The sequence below is a fragment of the Malus sylvestris genome, chromosome 8 (assembly GCF_916048215.2).
Source record: "Malus sylvestris chromosome 8, drMalSylv7.2, whole genome shotgun sequence".
NCBI lineage: Eukaryota > Viridiplantae > Streptophyta > Magnoliopsida > Rosales > Rosaceae > Malus > Malus sylvestris.
The window spans coordinates 11,175,479-11,198,805 of record NC_062267.1 but is presented as its reverse complement, the minus strand read 5'-3'; the positions used below and the strand labels follow the sequence as shown (position 1 = coordinate 11,198,805).

General features: G+C 37.5%; 2 protein-coding genes and 1 pseudogene across 3 annotated transcripts; 2 read left to right on the top strand and 1 right to left on the bottom strand.

Annotated features, from left to right (window-relative positions):
• Positions 1–3,094: 3,094 nt before the first annotated feature.
• Positions 3,095–6,440, bottom strand: LOC126632924 (uncharacterized). Its single transcript, XM_050303458.1, has 3 exons — positions 5,193–6,440; positions 4,127–4,401; positions 3,095–4,010 (listed from the first exon to the last, which is right to left on the bottom strand). Exons 1-3 carry the CDS (start codon positions 6,176–6,178, stop codon positions 3,247–3,249), a joined length of 2,025 nt encoding a protein of 674 aa, XP_050159415.1. The 5' UTR covers positions 6,179–6,440; the 3' UTR covers positions 3,095–3,246.
• A 3,039-nt stretch (positions 6,441–9,479) lies between these two features.
• LOC126631663 (uncharacterized) lies at positions 9,480–10,510 on the top strand (annotated as a pseudogene).
• Positions 10,511–11,150: 640 nt separating this feature from the next.
• On the top strand, positions 11,151–21,853 carry LOC126632516 (uncharacterized). 2 transcript variants are annotated; one of them, XM_050302939.1, is made up of 22 exons: positions 11,151–11,372; positions 11,762–12,541; positions 12,631–13,049; positions 13,227–13,881; positions 14,617–14,703; positions 15,264–15,310; positions 15,697–15,806; positions 15,939–16,039; positions 16,762–16,854; positions 17,383–17,466; positions 17,669–17,752; positions 18,009–18,077; positions 18,389–18,448; positions 18,759–18,830; positions 19,013–19,120; positions 19,603–19,679; positions 19,809–19,892; positions 20,311–20,425; positions 20,525–20,614; positions 20,904–20,969; positions 21,066–21,161; positions 21,264–21,853. In XM_050302939.1, the coding sequence occupies exons 1-22, from the start codon at positions 11,256–11,258 to the stop codon at positions 21,381–21,383; spliced, it is 3,534 nt and encodes a 1,177-aa protein (XP_050158896.1). In that variant the 5' UTR covers positions 11,151–11,255; the 3' UTR covers positions 21,384–21,853. The 2 variants fall into 2 exon arrangements, with proteins under 2 accessions (XP_050158896.1, XP_050158897.1); XM_050302940.1 differs by lacking the exon at positions 11,151–11,372 and having other exon boundaries at positions 12,398–12,541; positions 12,623–13,049.
• Positions 21,854–23,327: the final 1,474 nt, after the last annotated feature.

The window sequence follows — 23,327 nt, the reverse complement described above, 5'->3', positions numbered from 1 at the left end:
ACATTTCAAATATGCACACGACATTTTGAAATGACCAAATTGTCCTTCCATATAAATGGGTTATCCAGAAATTTCAACCGTCATTTCTCATTTTGTAGAGAGAGAAATAGAGAGGAGAAAGAGAGAAAATATCTCTCGACCAATTCCAATTCGAAGAACCCTACCCATCTTTTTCATCCAAGAGCTCTCTCTCTAACCCACCCATCTTCTTCATCCAAGCTCTCTCTCTCCTCTCTCTATATTTCGAATATGCACAAGAGCTCTCTCTAACCCACCCATCTTCTTCGATTTTTACCTTTTCATTTGTAGGTTTTGAGAACTGGGTTTACTTAATTTTGCTTTTTGATTGACGGATTTTTGGAGTTGAAGTGATTGGTTTGGTGTTTCTTGAAGGAGACCTAAATCCTTCAATTTTTAACATTTTTTTATCATATCGCTTATTTATATGTGGGTTTTCATTTCTTCTATCTTCTCCCTCCTTCTGCTCCCCCTCTCGATCCAAATTTACAAGCACTAAAATAGAGTTTTGCTTTTGCTGCAATTAAATAAAAAAAATGTATTAGAGGTCAATTGCCTTTTGAAGAAGAGATATATTTGAGGGAAAACAGAGAAATTAGAGTGGAGAGAAGGACGAGAGAAGGATATGGACGAAATTGTTTCGCGTAATCGTTCGCTCTCTTCGTATTAAGCTTGCTTATACATTGCATGTATACGACATGCACATGTTATGCTCACAGATCTAAGCTTAACCCAAAAACCCATAGCTCACATCTCTCTCTTCAAAATCAGAAAAATGACGCAATCAGATAAATGACCCTAAACTTTATATGAAGAATTGAAGATTCATTAATTTGAATTTGGTATCAAATTTGATTGGGTTCAAATATTTCAAGGATTTGAAAATTGTAGTTTGAATGGGCACGAAAGAACCCAACTGAATCAAAGAAAATTGTTTCACAAACTTGCTCACTTTTTTCTTATTTGCAGGGCTTGCCTCTGAATAAAAAGAAAAAGTAGTAAACTACGTTAACGCGAAGAGTATCAAAGATGTAAATATGCACCATATACACTATATGCACACCATATGCACATAATATGTATAGTACTTGACATAATATGCACATAGTGGGAGAAACTTTAACGGCAACATATTGATATAGTGAATACAATTAACACATAATTGTTATGTATATAAGGTTACAGTGATAGTTTGAAAAGTCTCGTTACGTATATCAACCACCACTTAATCGTGCACGTGGAAAACATGATACTCGTTATCGTTATCTCATGGACACGCATGACTCTTAATGTCCTCTAAGCTTTTTCTTAATTTTGTTTTTCGCTAAGGCTAACTAGGTTGTGGTCATACTCGCTAAATTCCGAGGCACAAAATACGTGCATCATAACTAGTGAACATTCTCTGCTTCTCATATTAAGATGTAGCCATGCACACCACATGCACATTACGGAAAAAATTTCACAAATTTCTGCAATTGAACACTTGAACCAGAATTGTTCCATCCCAATTTTCTAGCACGTCAAAACTTGAAATTTATTCCACAACCCATACACCCCAACATGAAACACAAACCCGAATTTAACTCCTAAGTATTAATTATCTTACAAACAACTCATTTATTTCATAAATCATTGATGAAGCAACTTGGAACACCCTACCTTACTATGCCTGCTGAAGCTTTAATCGCCAAAAAAAATGGAATTTTTCGGTCAAAACAGAAAATATGTTACAAAACTCATCTTACTCTTCTCACCTCTCTCTTGCATCCCTTTGTTCGAAATCAGATGTATGAGGTCAACCTAAAACCCAGCTCACTCTTCTCGCCTTTATTTGGACTTCCTTCTCTTTGAAATCAGAGCTAAACCTAGAGCTTAGAGAGCTATCTCGACATCTCTCTTTTCCAAATGAGAACAATGATGCAATGGGGTGATGAATTTTTAGCATTTATATGTGGGTATTTTAGTAATTTCGATTTTGTGCATGGTGAGCATGGCTTGTGTGTGGCCGGTTTATCCTATTTCTGTCCCAATATTAAGAAATTGTCCAATTTTGGGGTATTTCCCTATGATTTTTCAACTCCCACCATGTCACAAGTTCAAACTCTTCCCCCACCACCCCCTGCCTAAAAGGATACCTGAATACAAATATTCTCCTCAAAGCTTAAGGGGGGTGTATTGTATATGAAATTTGATGGACTTTACTTGTTTAAGAAATCTAGATGTATTCAATACAACTTTTAAGGAGTCAATAAATAAAGGTTTTTGTTTTTTACTTCTAAAAAATCTACTAAAATCTTGTGGTATTCAATTACAACTTTTTGCAAGCCTATAAAAGTCTAGGCATATTCAAAATTTCATTGATTTAAAGGATTTTAAAATGTCATGGACTTGGGTGCTTTTATAGTGGGGTTATTGTGATATAAATTCTATCCCTACCCTTATGATTTTGACGGATTTCATTATTTTTCATTTTTTGATAATATACTCAACCACCTACCATAATGTCATAACCACCACCTTACCATGACCATCCCACCATCAAAATTGTCATCATCGTTGTCACCACCGTCATTGGCATGAGCATCATGCCATCATCACCACCATACCACGTTGTCCTACGACCATCTTTTTACCGTCGTCATCACCACAACCATGCCACACCACCTTCAACATGACCGCAACCTCTACTACCATCATCACCACCCCATCACTACCTTTTGAGTCCAATGATATATTGCCACATTGCCACGTGGATTGTAAAAAAAAAAATGTAATAAGAATAAAAAGGAAAAAAGAAAAAGTAATAAACGCCCACCTCCCTACCAGCCCCGCAACGCACTCCCTTCCTCCTTTGCCCGCAAATATTCTTCAACACATCCGTAGTTGTAACAATGGATGTACGCAGGACACGGCAAACGAAAAATCACAACGAAGAGCAACTTAATTGCCGTGGAATCACACAAATTCTCAAACAAGTGAAAAATTCTTATCCAAAACCTTCCCGCTGTACTTTCTTCGTTGTCACGTAGGATCAAAGTAAAAAATGTTTGATAGACGAATTAAAGGAAACTTTGCATGAACTAAAGATTCTGAATTTATTTGTTAGTCAGGTAAAACGTTTGCAGTACTATTTCTTACATGCACTAACATTAATACAATATCGAAAAGAAATAAAAAACACGAAAAAAAAGAAGGAAGAAGTTGGCATTTCCTAATCAGGTCTGTTTTTCACCTTGCTGAAGCTCTTGCACTCATGGATGAGTGGTAGTTGGTGCTTCTTTGTTTCCTGTAAGAAGAATACACATCGTCGTACTGGCTTGCCTCATTTGGATTAGCTGTGGCCCCTAGTCCCAACCTTCCCGACCCACTCTTTCTATCTACACTTCCATCAGCATAAGCCCCCGTCTCAGGGTCTATCTGCAGGTTTGGGGGTGGAGGGATGCAAGCTCCACCCTTGCGTGCCACAGGCTCTCTTTCGTAATCATCCTCGTCCCTGCCATCTGAATTATTAAGGGGCCCTTCAGAAGGGTTAACTTCTCCAATCTCCTTGAAGAATTTCGACACTCTATCGAGAATTTCTGACTGATGTACGGTGGATGGAGGTATAACGGTTGGAATGTCCAAAGGGCTCATCTGCGAGTATGGCACACCACTGCCAATCTGCATCTTTCTGACCATCTCAGGAATAAGACCAGGTGGGAACAACGGATATGGCGGCAACTTCTCCCCACCACTAGCAGGTTGACCTGGCAGTAAATGGGGTGGGGGTTGTTGGTTTGCTGGTAGAACGGAAGATGTTACGGGCATGGACCCGGGAAAAGCAACAGGAGGGACTGAATTCGGAAGAAATTGCTGGGATGGCATCGACAGAGGCATGCCTTGGCCAGGAACTGCATGTTTATCAAGGTGATCTTGATCATGTGAACTGGAAACAGAACTTTGCCTATCCGTCCATTGAAATGCGTTGTGGTTTGTTGTCTGTGGTGGCAATCCTGCATCAAAATAAAGAAAAAAATAATTAATGTGTAGGACAAACCAGTTTATAGAACCCAGTCGCCCGAAATTTGGTAGCCTAGACATACATACAACACAGAAGCCTACTGCCTACCTGCTGCTGATTCTGCTGAAGCAGTGGATAAGTCTTTTGGAATCCCCGTAAAAGAATTACTTGATGGTCCACCAAGCATCTCATTCCTAAGTGTATCAATAGTATCCTGATCATAAATGTTCTTAGAAGCCCATAACTGTAAAATTTGCTGCAACTTCAATTGATTGTCCTCCGTGATTTGAGGGTTGTGATAAATCCTTGCAAGCATGGAACCTAAGATAGGTTTGAAAGCAAGTGATTCATTATCAAGGCCTTCAACAGTCCGCCGATGCGAGCTGTAAATTCAAAGGCAAAGAAGGGATCGTCAAAGAATTATTCGGACTATCATCAACCAACCGTGTCAAAGAAAACAAAAGGCAAACAAGAAAAGAAACCTCTAAATTCTTTAATGACACTATCACCATACACTCAGAAAACTAAACACTTGAGGCTAGATATTAGAAGGATTGTAGTGCACATAAACAAAAACAGAGACTTGTACGAAAGATGGAGCATTTTCAATACCAGCTCTTTCATACTGTAAAGAAACAAGAGCTATGGCAAACTTATAGATGATCTGTTGATCTGCCAGCCCCTGTGGCAACAGAAAAGGGCACACACACATATATCCCTGTAAACGATCACCCATCATCCCTACGAAAAAAGAATACATTGCTAAAAAAAGCAAAGCCTCTGTCTCCGTACAAACTTGTTCAAAGGCCACACCCATCTTCCTTCTTATTTTTGTACACAATGGAAAACAAACATCACCCAAGCACTAACCCATCGATTAACTGTGTTATTCAGAAGTAAGAACTATAACAACTAATGTTGTTAAAACTTCCAATGATTTCATGGAAATATAATTCTTCTGTGAGACGTAGTGTAGGCTGTTATCCAGATTTTAAATAGACAATTACACAAGTAAATGTTTCCACTAAAATCGCCGGCACAGCTCAAAAAAACAAAAATTTATCTTTTTAGACTTGCATTCCATTGGACTCGACCCAAAACATATCCGAGCAAAAGCAACAAATCACAGTTAAGCAGGCAAAAGCAAACAAGAATTCTGCACCACTAGAATTACCTGTCAAACAAAATATCATTTGCAAGATATATCACATGAAGCTGCCTCTCAGAATCATCCAAGCCAAACACCCTCTCCCGAAGAGCCTCAGCCAATGCCGGCGCAAATATTGACCGCTGCATAAACCAAAATTTCGCTCCTTTAATTGACTCTTTGGTCCCATTCAGCGTCATAAGCACATTGTTAAGCTCCATTGCAACCTCAGAGGGAAGCGGTCCCGAGAGCCCTTTGAAGGGCTTGGATGGAGACTGGTCGTACTCTGTCCGCCCGTACACTCCGAACGGCTGCCCGTGTCGCTGCTGCTCGTAGAAATAAGCCGGTGGAGGCCCGCCCATCATTGCCGCAGATGGGGGCGCGTTCATCATGGGGTTTGGGGGCGGGCGCAGCATGTGCATCGACCCGGGTGGGAATCCAGCTGGGTTGAAAGATCCGCCTGGAGCCCGGGTCGATATCCAGAGCTTGTAGCGGTAATAGCCATGGCCTTCGCCGCCGAACAAGAAAGCGTACTCGGGATTATCCTGCTGCTTCTCCCGGATCATGACTTCGAACTCCGGGCCGTTCTTGGCGGAGTACTCGACGAGCTTATCGATCCGTTTGTGGAGCTCCGGGTCGGACGGAGGAGCAGACGGCGGAGGCTGGGGAGAGTCGTAGGTGGGCCCGGCGTGGAAGGGGGAGGGAACCAATGGAGGGGGAAGGTGGGGAGCGAAGGACGGAGGAGGAAGGTGGTGGGGGTGAGGCGGGGCGTGGGGAAGGACTTGCGGCGGCCCGTGGGGATGATAAGGGAATTGTTGCTGCAGAGAAGGGTGGGGACCCACGAACTGTGATGGGCCTCCGTGGAACTGTTGGGTTTGGGGCGGGTACCCGAATTGCTGCTGTTGGGGCGGTTGTTGTGGCTGCTGCTGCTGTTGAAGGCTGGTGGCTGCTTGGCGCTGTTGTTGGGCGTAGGCCATGGCGGAGGCGGCGTAGTCGTGAGGCTGGCGATCCATTGCAGCGCTGAGTGTGAAAACAGTAGGAAGTTGTGTTGTCTCTGAGTGATAGACTGCCTCCGCTACAAATCCCTAATTTGACTTTTATTTCGTCTTCCGCCAATTTGATTTTGGGGATTTTGGGGGAAGCTCAAATCCACCTGGGTTTACTTTAGGGCTTCAAACGATCGTGTATAATTTAACAAGATTTGAGAAAGCGTGGGCCATGCTAATGCTAATTTTTCTGTATTCCAATTTCATCGAATGTTCGAGACGGAATTGAATCTGCTCCGGACGTATAGGGATCAAATCATCTTTGATTAGTATGTAAAAGAAATTAGAGTCCTTAATTTTATACGGTAAGTTAGGAAAATAAGTTAATGACAACAGTTGAATTCAATTTGTACAATTTAAATAAATTGATTCCTAAACTTTGAACACTGAGGTCGTAAATTCAATTCTGGACAATAAATTTTTAATGGACATAAAGAAGATTTTTTTTTTGTCAATGACATAAAGAAGATTAGCATACTTAGTAAATTTGCATATAATACATATATTAATAAGTACGTATGTATTTTTTTTAAATATTTTCATTTTCTGTATATGTTTTGATGATCATTAAATTACACGTTGTTAAGGCCTCAACATATCATACACATTATATACGTATATACTTACCTTTCACGTTATTTTCATACTTTTCTCAATAATATTCCATATCAAATTCACGTTTTTTATATGTACTTTTAACATATTTGTCGAATAATACACGTACATGGAGCAGTGTAGACGCAGGGCGGAGAGGGAAAGCCTTCCTCCTCCTTTGTTTCTCATTTTTCCTTTTGCTTTATTTTTTTTGTCTCAATTTTCCTGAGCTCATCTCATATTGGAACCCTCATGCAATTTGCTGTTAAAGTGCAATTTGCACTATTTGCTAGAGTGATGGAAGCGATCACACTAAGTGTGGCTCGCTCACCCTTATTTTCCGTTGATCTAGTTGTTCCGTTTGGTTCGTTCTCTTGGTAGTAGTGGCCTTGCAATGGAGGCGCATTTGACTTGGTGGTGGCTGCTAGTTTCCTCCATTTTTAGGATTTTTGTTGTTTTTTCAGCTGGATTCTTTTGGGCCTTTATTTTGTATTTGTTTTTTTTTATTTGGCTTGTATTTAAGTTTTGAGCTGTTTTTTGGGCTTTTTTTTTTTTTTTTTGTATTAGTCTTTTTGTTTAATGAAAGTAACTTAGATTGAAAATGAAAAAAGACGAATCTCTACTAATAGAATTCCAGAAGTTTGTTTTGGTGTCTTAAGGTTTCACCAAAAAAAATTGGACACAAAAGCCCTTGAAACAAAAAAAATAAAAACTGAAGTAAATTATGAAACTAAATGTTTCATGGGCATTTGTGTAAATAAAACAGAAAAAAAAATTGACAAAAAAAGGAAAAAAAAAATTCAAACGTGGGGAAAGGCTGGAGAATAATTAGAGAGTTTGCCATGGTGTTGGATACATAATCTTCAACCGCCGCCGCTTCGCTCCTGCGCCCGCGCCGCGGCTTTCTCGGGATCGTCGCTGGATTAGCATGTTCAGTTTTCAAATTGCATAGTAGTTTCCGTACAGTTTTCGAACTCACTAATTCGTAGCGGAAACCAAACCACCCACCCACGTCTATCTTCTATTCCCCCATTTTCTGATCAAACTTCTTCCTCACACAAACCTCTCTATACAATCGTTCATTCTACAGACTCTGTAACCTACCATAATTCCACGTCCAACTCTTTTCTTTCTGTTTTCTGACCGCTGCCTACCACTCCGTATTCTCTGTTCTTCTTTCCTTACTCTTTCTCTACAGGTTTCAGTTTCACCCATTTGCATGCTAAGAATCTACACAAATCGGTAAGAAAATCACTTTGCACCCTCCCACAATTCCACATACAACTCTTTTATTTTTGTTTTCTGACCGCTGCCTACCACTCCATATTCTCTGTTCTTCTTTCCCTACTCTTTCTCTACATGTTTCAGTTTCACCCATTTGCATGCTAAGAATCTACACAAATCGGTAAGAAAATCACTCGCACACATACATGGAAGTATATTAGCACAATTCTGTGAAGATTTTTGATATTTTTCTTACATTTTCCTGCATTTTCTAGGCAATTAAACACATGAATGCTACCATCAGCTAACCACACTAACGTTAACTGATTTTCCTGCATTTTTTTTTCAATTTTCCCGCATTTTATGATGCCAATAATTAGACAAGTGATAATACAATTTAAAGAACAAACAATGACGATAAAGGCTAAGGCATACATTTTCGCCGGATCTTGCCTATTAGGTGTTTGTGAAATCAAGATTTGGACTACTAGACAACACGCCGCCTTCGGTTTGAGGTATGGAAGTCTCCAGCTTGCAATATGGAGCTCCTCCTCCTTCTCCATTTCCACTTCGGCCTCTTCACTAATCTCATGATTAAATCCTAAATGTAACAACCCATGTATCTGCAAGAGGGCGTTTGAAATTCTTTCAGGTAGAAAGAACTGCTGTGAAATTCTTCCAGTTTTGGCAAGGCACTGCAATCCTACTTTTGCTCTTCCACTGCCTTCCAGGTATTTTCTCTTCATTATTTCTTGCTTTGTACTCTTTCCAACTTATATTTGTTCCTTTTTTTCCCTAATTTATATGTTGCGGTGGAAGAGCAGAAGTCCATCAGTTTCCTTTTTTTGTCGGGGTTTGTGATGATTGCTAATAAAAAAAATTCAAGTCCTTCAGTTTTCTTTTTATGCAGTCTCTCTCTCTCTCTCTCTCTCTCTGTATGTCTGTCCGTCTTTTTTGTTTGTTTTTTTATAGCAACATCTGCAGGTCTTCTGTAGGCTTTCGAATTTTGGATTATATGTTGTTTTACTCTATGAATTATGGGGTAAAAAGGACACACCATTAACACTTTTGTGATTGAATTTTTATTGCAGTGGGACAACCATATCACATGCTTGCATCCCAATCTCTCCAATCACAAATGTTTTCTTTCTCTTTGGGTAAATATCAATCTAAATTTACCTTTTCAGTTTTTAAGTTTTTTTTTCCATTCATCTTTTAGGTGATGGATTTGATGCCCTCTACTGCATCTTTCAGGATGTATATATGAGTTTGTATTTAGTATTTATAAGTCAATTTTAGTTTTTTAAACTTCTTTCTTTGAAATTTTCATTGTGCATTTTTTAAATTTTGGTTAGATTATGAGTTTCAATTTTGATTATCTTAATGTGCTATACATGTGCTATGGAAATTAAAAAAAAAATTGTTTTTATTCTTAGGATATTTACAAGAATACCCACAAAAAATGGAAAAAGAACTACCTATTGATAAGATCCCAAACAGACGTGTCTCTATTTTTACACCTGGTTGGGAGATATCTGTCAGAGTAAAAGCTACTGATCTAAGCCAACTGATTCTCAAAGAGTGGAAAAAGAAGAAGCATGAGTAGTATGTATTCTAAATTCTTTATTAAATTTGTTACAAGAAATTCTAACATTATATATACCTTCAATATATAGGTGGCGCATGAAAAAGGCTGTAGAAGAATTAAAATCTTCAACAACTTCTCGCATCATACGAATTTGGAATAAAGTCCAACAAATTAGGTACAACACCATTTCTTACCTATTTATTTTGAATGGCATTCTCTATATCATTCTACAAATTAATTATTTCAAATTATAAAATTAAAAAAATCTACAAATTAATTATCTCGAATTATAAAAAAAAACAATTTATGGATGCAGGAAAAAGATTAATACTGACCAAACAACTTTTCTAAATACAGTAAGTATTCTCTTATTTTCATACGGAAGTATACTGTAAATTCAAATTGCATTCAATTTTCAAATATAAATAAAATTGCATTTTTTTGCCAAACAACTTTTCTAAATACAGTAAGTATTCTCTTATTTTCATACGGAAGTATACTGTAAATTCAAATTGCATTCAATTTTCAAATATAAATAAATTTGCATTTTTTTGTCAGTTTTACAAGCATCACACCCGTCTCAAAGTACAAAGGTTGAAGTACAAGATTAAGGTAACATTTCTTACTATTTAATTTTGTAAACATGATTACAATTTGTTACCTCAAACTTGACAAATTATTTATCTTTCAGTATTCTAAAAGTAACTGGAGTAAAAGTATTGCCGTGAGAAAATTGTTAAAGTTAAAGGTATTTAGGTTGAATTGCTTACAACCTTTATATTTGGGATTGTGTATTATAGTTAGACTTCTTATTTTATCATCATTTCTTGCAGATTAACCATGAAAATCTAAAGCATCAAGTGCAAGCAAATGGGTGGCAATCATGGCTTTGATTTCACACGTAGACAATATGTTTACATATGTACATATTGTCCATATTTTGATTTGCTTCATATATTAGGAGTTCATCCCTAGCTAGCCTATAACTTTGACTGAAAACTTATGAATCTGAAATTTTTAATTTAAGGACTTGGGTAGATATTTGACATTTTGCATGAGAGAGAGGGAGAGATTTATTATGTTCTCCATTTTGTGTTTTTCCTTTTATTTCACTTATTGGGTCCAACCTTCATGTTGTTCATACCATAATAATCAGCAAGCAAAAAAAAAAAAAATGAAATGGTTAGTGTGCAATTCATAAATTTCATTTTTTCTGTACAATGGGCTGGTGCAAAAAATACTAAGTTAGATGATTGAAAAAAGGAATGAAATTGTTGTGATGGACACACACCCACAATTTATAAAATAGTCACTTAAGAAAGGTAATAATATCTAAAATAACACATCTTTGAGGCGCATAGCGCCAGGAATGCAAAAATGCTTCTCGCACGCTACGTGCAGAGAGACTAGTAACATGTTTAATTGACACAAGGAACCCAAAAAGAAGAAATTCTGCCCCGGAATGGGCCAAAATACCCGGATCATCACCCGAATCCGAAAACCTACCCTAAAACCCTTTGGTCAAAACCCTCGTTTCGTAGCCTCTCCTTCTCCATCTCTCACTCTCTCTCATACAGTACAACAGAACATCCGAAACTCCACTCTTATCTTTGTTTGCGTTAAGCAAATGAAACTGGCATGGCGATGATACATTTTCAACGGACCTTTTCACTGTCCACCGTCCCCGCTTCCTCCTTGATTTTCTCAAACACCTTAGCTTCCTCCGCCCTGCGTCTCCGCCGCTCCATGGCCAAGGTTCCCACTTTTCCCTTTCATTTTTCATGCTCTCTATTTTTCCCATCTTTTTGCTTCAAGTTCATGCCTTTCCCAGCACCAATTTGTACCATTTCTAGCTGGCTATATTTCTGGGTTGTTTATTTGGTGTAAAATAATGGTCTGTTTCGGTTGATTGGACATTCAAGTCTGGAACTTTTTCACTTAATGTAACATTTTATCGATGAATACGAACGTATGTATAGATTGTTGTTGGGTTTGATTAAATTATGTTGGTTGTGCTAACTAGTGCAACACTGGGATATTCGGAATTTGATTTTGTTTTTGTGTGTGTACGTGTGTTCAATATTTGTCCAAGTATGCTTGTTCCCTAAAAATCTTATCGTGACGTGCAACTTTTGGTCTTACAGATGCAGTGGAGGGCGTTTGAGGCTTATCCATGTGCTTGCTTACCATCTTCGCTGAATTTGACAGCAAATGTATACAGAAATTGTTCTCAGCTTAGGTTAAAGAAATCCGGAGTTTCTTCCATGATCACGGCCAACCATTCGAAGTTTGGGCCAAATTTTCATTCTTTCAGAAGAAGCGGTGATGGGTCTGAACATGCTTTTACCATTCGTTCTCATTTAAAACATGGTTCGCTTAATTCTTTCGGGCCTGCTGGTATTATCAGTTTTGTCTCTTTTAAGAATAGTTGCAGATTAGGTTTAACTAATCATAGCGCGGGAGCTTTTCCCAAGAGGTTTTTCTCTCAAGTTCCATCTGTTATATACAAAGGAGAGAATGTGGGTGTCCAAGATGGCAGGAATAGTGGAAATACATTTTTTTTCAGAAAGCTTAACAAACGCAAGAAACGGGAAAAGGCATTAGCAGCTCAAAGCAAAACCAAAGCTACTGATTCTAGCATCTCCAAAGATGTTGATGTAGAAGCTTTAACCGAACAGCAAGTTGGAAGTGAGAAGGGGGCTGGAAAATTGGGATCTTTGGTTTCCAATTCTCCTATAAGTAATGATACCAAGGTCTCTAAAGTCAAAGGGAAAAAGAGGTCAAAAAGCAAGAAAACTAAAGAACAAATTTCTGCCGCAAATCCTCCAGGAGAAGCGGCTACAACACACAGTTCTAAGGTTACTTCTCAACCGAAGAAATCTGGTAGTACCAAAAGAAGCGAAAAGTCGGCGGATGTTTCAGAGGTTAGCAAATAGTAACTATAGTTTTTTTAGTAGAATTAGGATTAAAATCTTTACATTGCAATATTTTAACTAACACTGCAGTCTTTCAGTTGAATCTCGGTGCGAAAACTCCCGGAGAAGTTGCTGATGGTTCTTCAACAAAACCCCAGCCAAAGAAGAAAGGCGGGAACTCTATGGGAAAGGGAAAATTGGTAAATTCAGATACTAAGTCGCCACAGAAACTTTTACCACAAAAAATAGGCAAAGTGAAACCTCATGGAAAAATGACACTGAAGCCGCTTTACCCCGCAACTGGGAAAACTGTCGTGGTGGTGGAGTCTGCTACAAAAGCGAAGGTCATTCAGGGTTATCTTGGTGATATGTTTGAAGTTCTTCCTAGCTATGGTCATGTAAGGGACTTGGCTGCTAGGTCAGGATCTGTACGGCCTGATGATGAGTTCAGTATGGTGTGGGAAGTTCCATCTGCTGCCTGGACTCATCTGAAAACTATAAAGGTTGCACTAACAGGGTATGATTTCTTATCATTTTCATTCAGATTCAATTAGCTGCAAGCTACTAACAATACTAGCTAGGATATGCTGGTGTATAGTAATGATATTGAACTTGCCATCATAAGTATTTCTCTCTTAAGTTCATTTTGGAGCTTTGTTTCTGAATTTCTTATTTCTCACACCTTGTTCATCAGAGCAGAAACTCTTATTCTTGCATCAGATCCTGATCGTGAAGGAGAGGCTATTGCTTGGCATATTATTGAGATGCTGCAACAACAGGATGCTTTACGTGAAGATATTACTGTAGCCAGGGTTGTTTTTCATGAAATCACTGAGGCCTCTATCAAAAGCGCGCTGCAAACTCCACGAGAAATTGATGAGAACTTGGTCCATGCTTACCTTGCACGGCGTGCTCTTGATTATTTGATTGGATTTAACATTTCACCACTGTTATGGAGGAAACTACCAGGTTGCCAGTCTGCGGGGCGAGTCCAATCTGCTGCATTGGCTCTTCTGTGCGATAGAGAAATGGAAATTGATGAATTTAAACCGCAGGAATATTGGACTACTGCAGTTGAATTGAAGAAAAAAGAAAAGGGTTCATCAGCGAATGCCCCATCCTTCCCAGCACACTTGACCCATTATGATTCCAAAAAGTTAAATCAATTTTCTATCAGTTCTCATACCGAGGCTAAAGTAATTGAACAGCAGATTAATTCAGAAATTTTTCAAGTTGTCAATTCTAAGAAAAGCAAAATGCGGAAGAATCCTCCCACGCCATATATAACATCCACACTTCAGCAGGATGCTGCAAACAAATTGCATTTCAATGCAGCATATACAATGAAGGTGCGGGCTTGAGAGCATTTATCTTCTGATTTCCATCTAAACTCTAAAGCTAGAATGACAATTATCCATATATTTTATTCATTATCCTTGCTTTAAAGTATAATGTTTTTAATAGCTTTGAAGTTGTTTCTTCTGCTCATAAGTATAAGTTTCTCCACTATTATATCAATTTCAATACCCAGATTTGTAACGGCTGTTATCCAGTTCATATGCAATGTTGTATCACTATAAGGATACACAGCCATAGCGGTATCACCTTAGACATTACATGTCAAACATTCCATATCAGTTCTGCGCATATGGAATGTTGTATCACTTCAAACATTGTTGTTTATGTTCTGTACTGTTATCGTATAGTTATATTATCTTCATATAAAGCAGAAAGATGTCTGTACAAAACAAAACCAGCCTAATGGTAACTGCTCTGATTCTATTTTTCTAATCGGAAGTGTAAGAGCAGATGTTGTCCTGAAATGAAGTAACATTTTTCATTACCAGAAAGAGTTGTACAAGTTTTATTTCAACGTTCCTCTTCTGTTCTAGCCGCAAGTCTTTTCTTTGATGCAGTTAATCTTATGATTCATGCTTTGCATTGATAATATATATATATATATATATATATATATATATATATATATATTTGCTTTAAGAATATACATATATATTTGCTTTAAGGATATGCATCATATAGATACAGAGACTTTCTGGCTAATGGAAGATACATTATATATGCAGCTTGCACAAAAACTTTACGAGGGGGTTCAGTTATCTGATGGTAAAGCAGCGGGTTTGATCACTTACACCCGAACAGATGGACTACATGTAGGTATCTTTTTGGCTGCATGAATATTTTCCCTACAGTATGTGTTCTTGATTGAGTTTCATGTTGTCTGTCAATGTTTTTGGTGGCTGGTTCCTTTTTTACATTTCTATTGCCTTCTCTTTAGGTGATCAATTTTTAATTGATTTGGGATAACCTGAACCAATGTAATCTTAAAAGGAAAATTTTGAAATAGGATTTTTACTTGATTATAACATTCTTCTTTCGTTAATTATTTTCATAACTCAATTGAACTGCTCTTGTGGAATGGTTTGTTGTGTTTAAAATTCCTCAGTTGCAAATCGGTTTCTTTTATGCTGCACAATGTAAAACGATGGAACTTTATGGCGTAGTGTCAGTGTCTAAGGCTGCTAAGTTTCAATTGTTGAGTTTGCTTAGAATTGTAATTGTACTTCGTTTCTTTGTGATGATAATTACTACAATGTATGCTGATTGTTTACATGTGTGCTCTTGATTTACACTGTCTCAATGTATAGTTCATCTCTAGTTGAGGTCGACATCTATCATTCTTTCTAATACCGAAGTCTTTTAATTTCTGCAGATTTCTGATGAAGCCTGTAAGGATGTGCGCTCCTTGGTCATTGAAAGGTGCTGTAGATAAATGTTATTTCGACTTCTATTTTATTTGGAATTTAAATTTAGATGTAATGCAGAATAATGATATGCATGTTCATGTCTTTGTGCTGTCATTTTATTTGGAATTTAATTTATGCCTATTCTATCCTACAATTCAAAACTTACAGGTTTTTTGCTTTGTAAGGTTTGAAATTTAGTTTGCAACTATTTTTGAAATCACCATTGGTCTAGAGCATTGAGAGCGAGAGATTAAAATGACCTATAGTTTCAAAACTTAGTTCATTTATATACTTGTTCCCATGATGAGTAGTGACCTACAGGTTTTCGCTATTTGTGGTTATACTTGTGCGATGAGATCTATATGTTTGTTCATTACAAACAATATTCCTTTGATGCAGGTATGGACAGAATTTTGCATCAGAAACTGCACGCAAATTTTTTAAGAAAGTGAAGAATGCTCAAGAGGCCCATGAAGCAATTAGACCCACTGATGTTCGAAGATTGCCATGTAACTAACAATTTTGCATGCTACATTAAAGTTTCTTCAAGTTTTTTTTATGCAAGTTTTTTCAGATGTACAGTTCATCTGTTCATAGGCTCTTTCTAGTGAATTGACTAAAATTTTCGTCTTGGAATCTAGCATTGCTTCATGGGATACTTGATGAAGATTCCCTGAAGTTGTACACTCTAATTTGGTGTCGGACAGTGGCATGTCAGATGGAGCCTGCTACAATTGAGCAGGTTAGAAACTTAGAATATAACACTATGAAAATTCTTCTCATTTAAGTGATGGGAACAAATAGCCTTATAACTATTACTATCCAGTGGTCAATTATCGCAATTAATACAGGCTGCAAAAATCTGTTTTATGATTATTTCCAAGTTGTTTCTTCCTTTTGGACAAGTAGTTACATTTCTAGAATATCTTTAATATATGTTGCTGTACTTTGTTATTGGCAGTACTTCCACTGTCCTCAAACTATGTATTTTTCTTTTTATTGTTATTCTTTTATTTGTTTTTATCTTATAAAGTTCAGTATGTGCGTGGTGTGCATTTGAATTGTCATCAGAGTGGGAACACAATAATTTACACCTTATGAGTAACACTGCATCTTGGAACCTTGATTGCTCTATTTCTGAGAAAAATGGATCACAGTTTTGCTTTCTTAAACTAGAATAGAGGATGAAATTCAGAGAGGAAAACACAGTTTGCTTCCTATTCTTTGATTACTCACTATGGATTTCAGGGAGACCTAATTGATACTTTGCTGAGAAGAGTACACGTGATTGAAATATAACTTATTCAAAGTTCAATGATAAAGGCAACACATTCTTTGTCAAATAGAACATGCATTAACTTGTTGACGTTTCCTCATATCCTTGTTCTTATGTTCCATTCATATATATATGTAATGCAAATTCACCATCTCTTTCCTAATTCATTTCCCCATTAATATAACCAGATACAACTTGATATTGGAAATGCTGGCGAGTCCATTGTTTTCCGCTCTTCGTGCTCAAGGGTTGAGTTTCCTGGATATCAGGCAGTCTTTGAGGTATAATTCTGTTTTCCATCTTAGTGTCGTTGCAAATGTATGCAGTTGGCTCGTGTGCCACAGTCATAAAACATTTGCATTTCTAAAAATTGTCTCACTGGTGGGAGTCCTTGAGTATCAGTAACTGAATCTGCTATTTTGTTTTGGTAAACACTGGAATCTTCTTAATGTTCTTCAGTTATGGTATGACTTTTGCTTTGTTTTTCTTTATATGGATATACACTTTAATTCCCAAGATATGTTAAAATACTGCTACTTGTACGATCTTATATGCCAATTTAACTTTTAGTGTCATGAACTCATCATATCTATTAGTCATAGGATCCAAACTGGGAACTGCACATATCCATATAATTGCAAGTTATTATTTGTTTTTAAAAGGCAGTTCTGATGTCAGGATTTGGAAAGTAAATTCCCTTTTATTCATGTAGCTTCACTTTGATGCGATTGATTTGATGCCACATCTTAAATTGGCAGTGTGTTGCATGCTTATGTGGAGTTTTGAGCATGTTTATTTCTAATGTTTAGGATGTGGAAGCTCAAGCAGTCAAATATAAAGAACAGGAAGGGAAGAGTCATGATGAACCCTTTGTACTTCTTAATTCTTTGAAGGTAAATTTGGACCTAAATTTACGTTGTGTCACTTTCCCATTGCCCCTACCCACATATGCTTGGATGCACATGCCCCGTCTAAATTTCAGGATAAGAGCCTTTGGTATTGAACGACAACATATAACTCTGATTGTGTTCAGTTTCATACGAGATTTATCATTGCTTTTTTTAATTTCTTAAGTCTTTTATTTTGTTTATGTAGCGTGGGGATCCATTATGTATTGGTAAAGTGGAACTCAAGGAGCACCATACTCAACCTCCTCCCCGCTACTCTGAGGCAGCACTGGTAAAATTTTATAATTTTACATATTACAAGAAATGCTGTTAGAATTCTTTAGTTATTTTCTTTGGGAAGGGGGACTATGAAACTATTGGCAATAGGAATTACTTCAAAATTGCTGCCTCCAGAGGTATTCTACCATTTGAATGTACTCCATAGATGGGAAGGTTTAATCATAACAAGCTCTTTAAGTTAGTGTTATAACTGGTGTACTTATTTTTTAGCTTTAGTTTTCTCATCTTTGTGGTGGTGTGTTCCATAGGTTAAGAAATTGGAGGAGCTTGGGATTGGAAGACCTTCAACATATGCTAGCACTTTGAAGGTTTTACAGGTAATTGAAGGTGTTCAAATTGTCAGGTTTTCTTTGATCATAATTTTTAATGTATTATTTTGACGGAAATTGTGCACAACTTTGAGTTATGTTATGTCTCATATTCTTAGAAACCCTTTTAATAGTTGTACCATGTATTTTGGAAAGTTAGATATCTCATAGCATTACAATAAGCATGTTCTTGAGAATTCTTTCTGAATTTTTCTAAAACGTTCTCTTGTCAACAATCTCCAGGAAGTATTTTGGCTGGTCTTTTTATTGTGATTTTTAACCATACAATATTTTGATGACTTATTGATTTGTGGTGCCAGGATAGAAACTACGTGACAGTTAAAAGCCGTGTATTACATCCAGAATTTCGTGGTCGTATGGTATGTTGGCATTCTTTTTGAGTTACTGGAAATCAGAGAAACGGCAAAGATCTTTACATGCTTTCTTATAGATCCATGCAAGTCCATTGTTATGTGGCTTTATCCTCCTATTTCTAATATTGGTCACTTCTAACTTGTGCCATTTTATCTTATTTTTTGTTGGTTTCTTGATTGTCTTTTCATTCGTTTCTTGTTAGTTCAAAGTTGAAGAGTGTAGTTAACATGGGATTTCTCAAATTGCTGAGTCCATGAGATATGTTGATATTCCTTGTTGCCGCTCAATTTATTTTATTTTTTTGGTTAATTTTAGGTGTCAGCATTTCTCTGCCACCATTTTTCCGAGGTCACAGATTACAGTTTTACTGCTGACATGGAGAATGAGGTAAATCTATATTGATTATAATCTTTTTCAGTATAAGCTTACTCATTTTGAAATATAAAAGATATAGCATATAACATTTCTTTGTGAAGCAATTTTGTTCATCTGTCATTGTTAATTATTCGATGTACTTGATATTACGGGTATGACTGACTTCTTTTCTTCGTTTCTCGCTTCTGCATCAGCTTGATAATGTGTCTGCTGGCTTAACTGAATGGAAAGGCCTCCTAAAAGATTATTGGACCCGATTCAGCACTTATTGTGAGCGTACCAGCACTGTTCATATTCATCAGGTAAGGTTTGATGTATAGAACAATTAACAGGAATTTAGAAATTAGAGAGGGATTTAGAAAGAGAGAGAGAATTAGAGTTCAAGAGAAGAGAAATAGATAGACAGAACAATGAGATTTCAAGAAGACGACCAATGATTAGAACATAAATCATACCGACGGAAGGGAAGACAGAGAGACAAAGATACTCGGGGAGAAAATCTGTTTAATTAGAGGTTCATGTCTTGTCTAGTCCACCTCAACTGAATTACAAAGCATGCATTTATAATGCCACAATCTCACTAGAAACAGGAAAGCAATCCTAAACCTACTTGAAGCAGGAAAGTAATAAGAACAGGAAGATAACAAGAAAAATAGGAAATTAAATTAAAATATTCTTAATTCATTATGCTGCATCATTTGGTCTCCGTCAAAATCAAGCCTCCGTTTGTAAAATACCTATACTTAGAACTTTCATATTTATAATAAGCCATTCAATATCACAGGTAGAGAAGATGATGGAAAAAAAATTTGGAGACTTCTTGTTTGCTTCTCTTCCTGACCAAAGCAGGACATGCCCATGGTATGCATATGCTGTCATTAACACGAATTGATATACCGTATGTCTTATATAATTTATGTTCACGCAGAAAGTATTTTCTTGAGAACTTTTTCTAATACTTATTACAATCTTAACTTGTACATGTTTCAGTTGTATGGAAGGCAGTTTGATTTTCAAAGTGAGTCGGTTCGGTGCAGGCTATTTTATAGGTTGTGATCAACACCCGAAGTGCAAGTGAGTATGAAAACCTATGGTATAACTTACTCTCATGCATGTGCGGCAATATTGTGGTTGATTATTCTGTACTGGTAGCAGTATAATTAGGGTTCAATACGAAGAACTTAACAAGTGACAGGAAAGGAAAAGGAAAATTCAGAGTAACAAACAATTACCAGTTTCATTGCCCGTGGCCGTGTGCCTACATATATGAGCAAAGCTGGCAAGTAAATTGACTGTATTTCCAGGTCATTTAAACTGAAAAGAAAGATTGAGTTATCAGACCCGGCTCCTTTCTATAACATAACAAACTGAAAATGCTGAGCTTTCTTCTAATTTCAAGTTGTATTTTGTTGGCCTAAATTTGTCTTAGTTGCAGCTAAAGATAATTCACTATCCATAATTGATCAATGTTTCCTTTTGTTGCTGCAAATAGATACATTGCTAAGACATTATACGGTGAAGAAGAAGAAGAAGAAGATGGTCCAAAAAAGAACAGCAGCATGGAGGAACCAAAACTGCTAGGACTAAGTCCAGGCTCCAATGAAAAGGTTTGCTTTGAATTCTGATAGTTTGTTGATTTATGGTGGAGTAGTAATTTTTCTTGAATTTATCATTTACACTAAAAAAAAAACTATGTACTCTTTCAGGTTCTTCTGAAGAAAGGTCCTTACGGATGCTATGTACAACTTGGTGAAGACAGGAAGACTAATGCACCTAAACGAGCCAACGTATCCCATGTATGTTGAAGTTGTATTGTAACTCCACATTGGAACATTGTTTTCTTGTTCTGTTCATTTACACATCTTCTTGCCACTTCTTGTGTTCATTCAAAAAATGTTGTCCAAAATCATATCCATAATACTTAACTATGTACTGTCCTTCATAGTAGATGTTTTTACCGATGCCTTTTACTTTCCTTTTGCTCCTTTTTTTCCCTCTTCCGTCTTTGTATGCATGCACATGTATCGAAGATTTACCATGCTTTTATTTGAAATCTGAATCCATATTTTCACATGAAATTTTCAGATAAAGGATGTGAATTCGATTACCCTTGAATATGCACTGGAGTTGCTGCGATATCCTGTGACTTTGGTTTGTTCTTCATTCTGATTGCTGAATTCCGTTTCCTGCTCTTCATCATCCTTGAACTTATTCTTTCTTCCTTTCCCTGATTTATTTTAATTTCAGGGAGACCATCCAGCGGATGGACAACCAGTCATTTTAAAGGTGGCAAAGGTTGGGTTTGCAGTTAGACATCGGCGCACAATTGCTTCTGTTCCTAAGGTATTTTGTATACATTCAGAATTTTACGTCTGGAGTTTTGATCAACATTGCACAAAGTTTTACCAAGTTTAATGATCTGGGTTATCTTAATTACACATGCAGGATATGAAACCCACTGAAATCACCCTCGAGGGCGCATTGAAGCTTTTGTCTGGTAAGGATGTAAGAAAATGTGGTCGACCTACGAGAAAACAAATTGAAGAAGCCCAAGCAGCCCTATGATGATCACTACCTTTCGCAAATCAATTCATATGAACATTTCACCAATTGTCCCTCTCAAAGTGGTTCAACTGAGCATGGGATGCAGAACTTCGTTCGGCAGGAAGGGAGGTGTGTATGCACTTACTGCACGAGCTCCGAATTTAGAAGTGCTGAACAAACTGAAGAAACAACTTAGTTTGTGCACGTACCTGCATTGATTTACTTATGATTGAGGACTGAATGAAGCCATTTTGTACTATCGAATTCGTGCATTTGCTTATTGTATACCGTAGATATCCGCGTATTTCATTACCGTATAGGATTACGGTATTGAGTTTAGCTAGTAATTGGTCATTGATTTGATCTGAGTCGCCGGCGGGAATTTTGCATGTTTGTAGAGTATATAGAAGTTGGAATGTTTTTATACTTTGTTACGAATTGTGGCATTTGAATTTTGTTCAATTAAATAATTTACTGAATTGTTTCATAAATGTAATTCCATTTTTGGCTTTCTGAAGGTGTAAAAATCAGATGGGTTTGGCGTGCTTTATTTGGTGTATTTTACGCTCCCACGATTTTTTACTGTTAGATTCTTGGTTTAGGATTCAACGACTAAAATTTGTTTTCTTACACTCTTATAAATCTCCAATCCTCATCAAGTTTCCTTTAGTTCTTCCATCCGCATTTGTAAAGTGGACGTGAGCTACGCAGTTTGAGCCTCGCACAAGTTTTTCTTATGATGCACTTAAACGTGCTTGAGGGAGAATTGAGTTCGCAAACTACAATGCTACGTCCTTTGCAATTTCTTTCCAATTGGGGAGCCCAAACCGAACCCCAACCCGATTTTGAGAACAAAATGATAAAGGAAGTTAATTTTGCACTTATTTTTATCCTAACAAACACGATTAATGACTCGTTTAGATGTGTTGTTAAAATGGCTGAAAACATTTTTAATGGAAATAGCCTCCAAAAACACTTGAAGTGCATGCAAGAAGGCTTTTTGCATAAAACACTTGGTACTTTTTGCAGAAAATACTTCAAATGTTTTTTTTTAAACTCCGCCTATGTAATTTTACATTGCCGGTCCCAAGCCCGGATAAAGGAGGAGGGGGAGGGCGTCAGGTAGTCGACAGCCGGCACTCCATGATCACGTCGAATCCTTATGAAAATGAATCCAGAACAAAATCGCGCTAAAGCTAGGGCGTCACCCGTAAGTGGCGCGCTGTGTGGCCCGAGCACAGTGATAAGTGAGCAAGGGTCGCTGTATCTTCATCGGCACCCGGATGCAGTGTTAAATGAGCAAGGGGGCCGTAGAAACTTCTTTTCGAACGACTCCACTCAAAGTTGTTTGGGGGCATATGCTCCTATCAACTTTACACGGGACACACAAAAGAAGTACTTTGATCCTATTAGACGGGGGAGGGTGAAGAAGCTAGGACAGAAGGGTAGAGTTCAAGAGAGCAAAATGCGTTTAGGAACGTGGAATATAGGAACCTTAACGGGAAAATCTATCGAAGTAGTGGAAGTTATGGTGAGGAGAAGGATAAACATTATGTGCCTACAAGAAACTAAGTGGGTTGGTAGTAAGGCAAATGATCTAGAAAACTCAGGGTTTAAACTTTGGTATTCGGGCACAAATAGAACGAGAAACGGTGTTGGCATCATCGTGGACAAGACCTTGACACAAGATGTTGTAGATGTCAAGAGGGTAGGAGATAGAATCATGGCAATCAAGATTGTAATAGGACAAGAACTTATCAATGTGATTAGTGCGTACGCACCTCAAGTAGGGTTGGATACGAGTTCGAAAGAGAAATTTTGGGAAGACCTTGGAGACTTGGTGCAAGGAATTGCTCAGACGGAGAAGTTATTTATAGGAGGAGATTTAAATGGACACGTGGGCAGGGAGACAGGCAACTATGGAGGTTTTCATGGTGACCATGGTTTTGGGGAGAGAAACGAGGA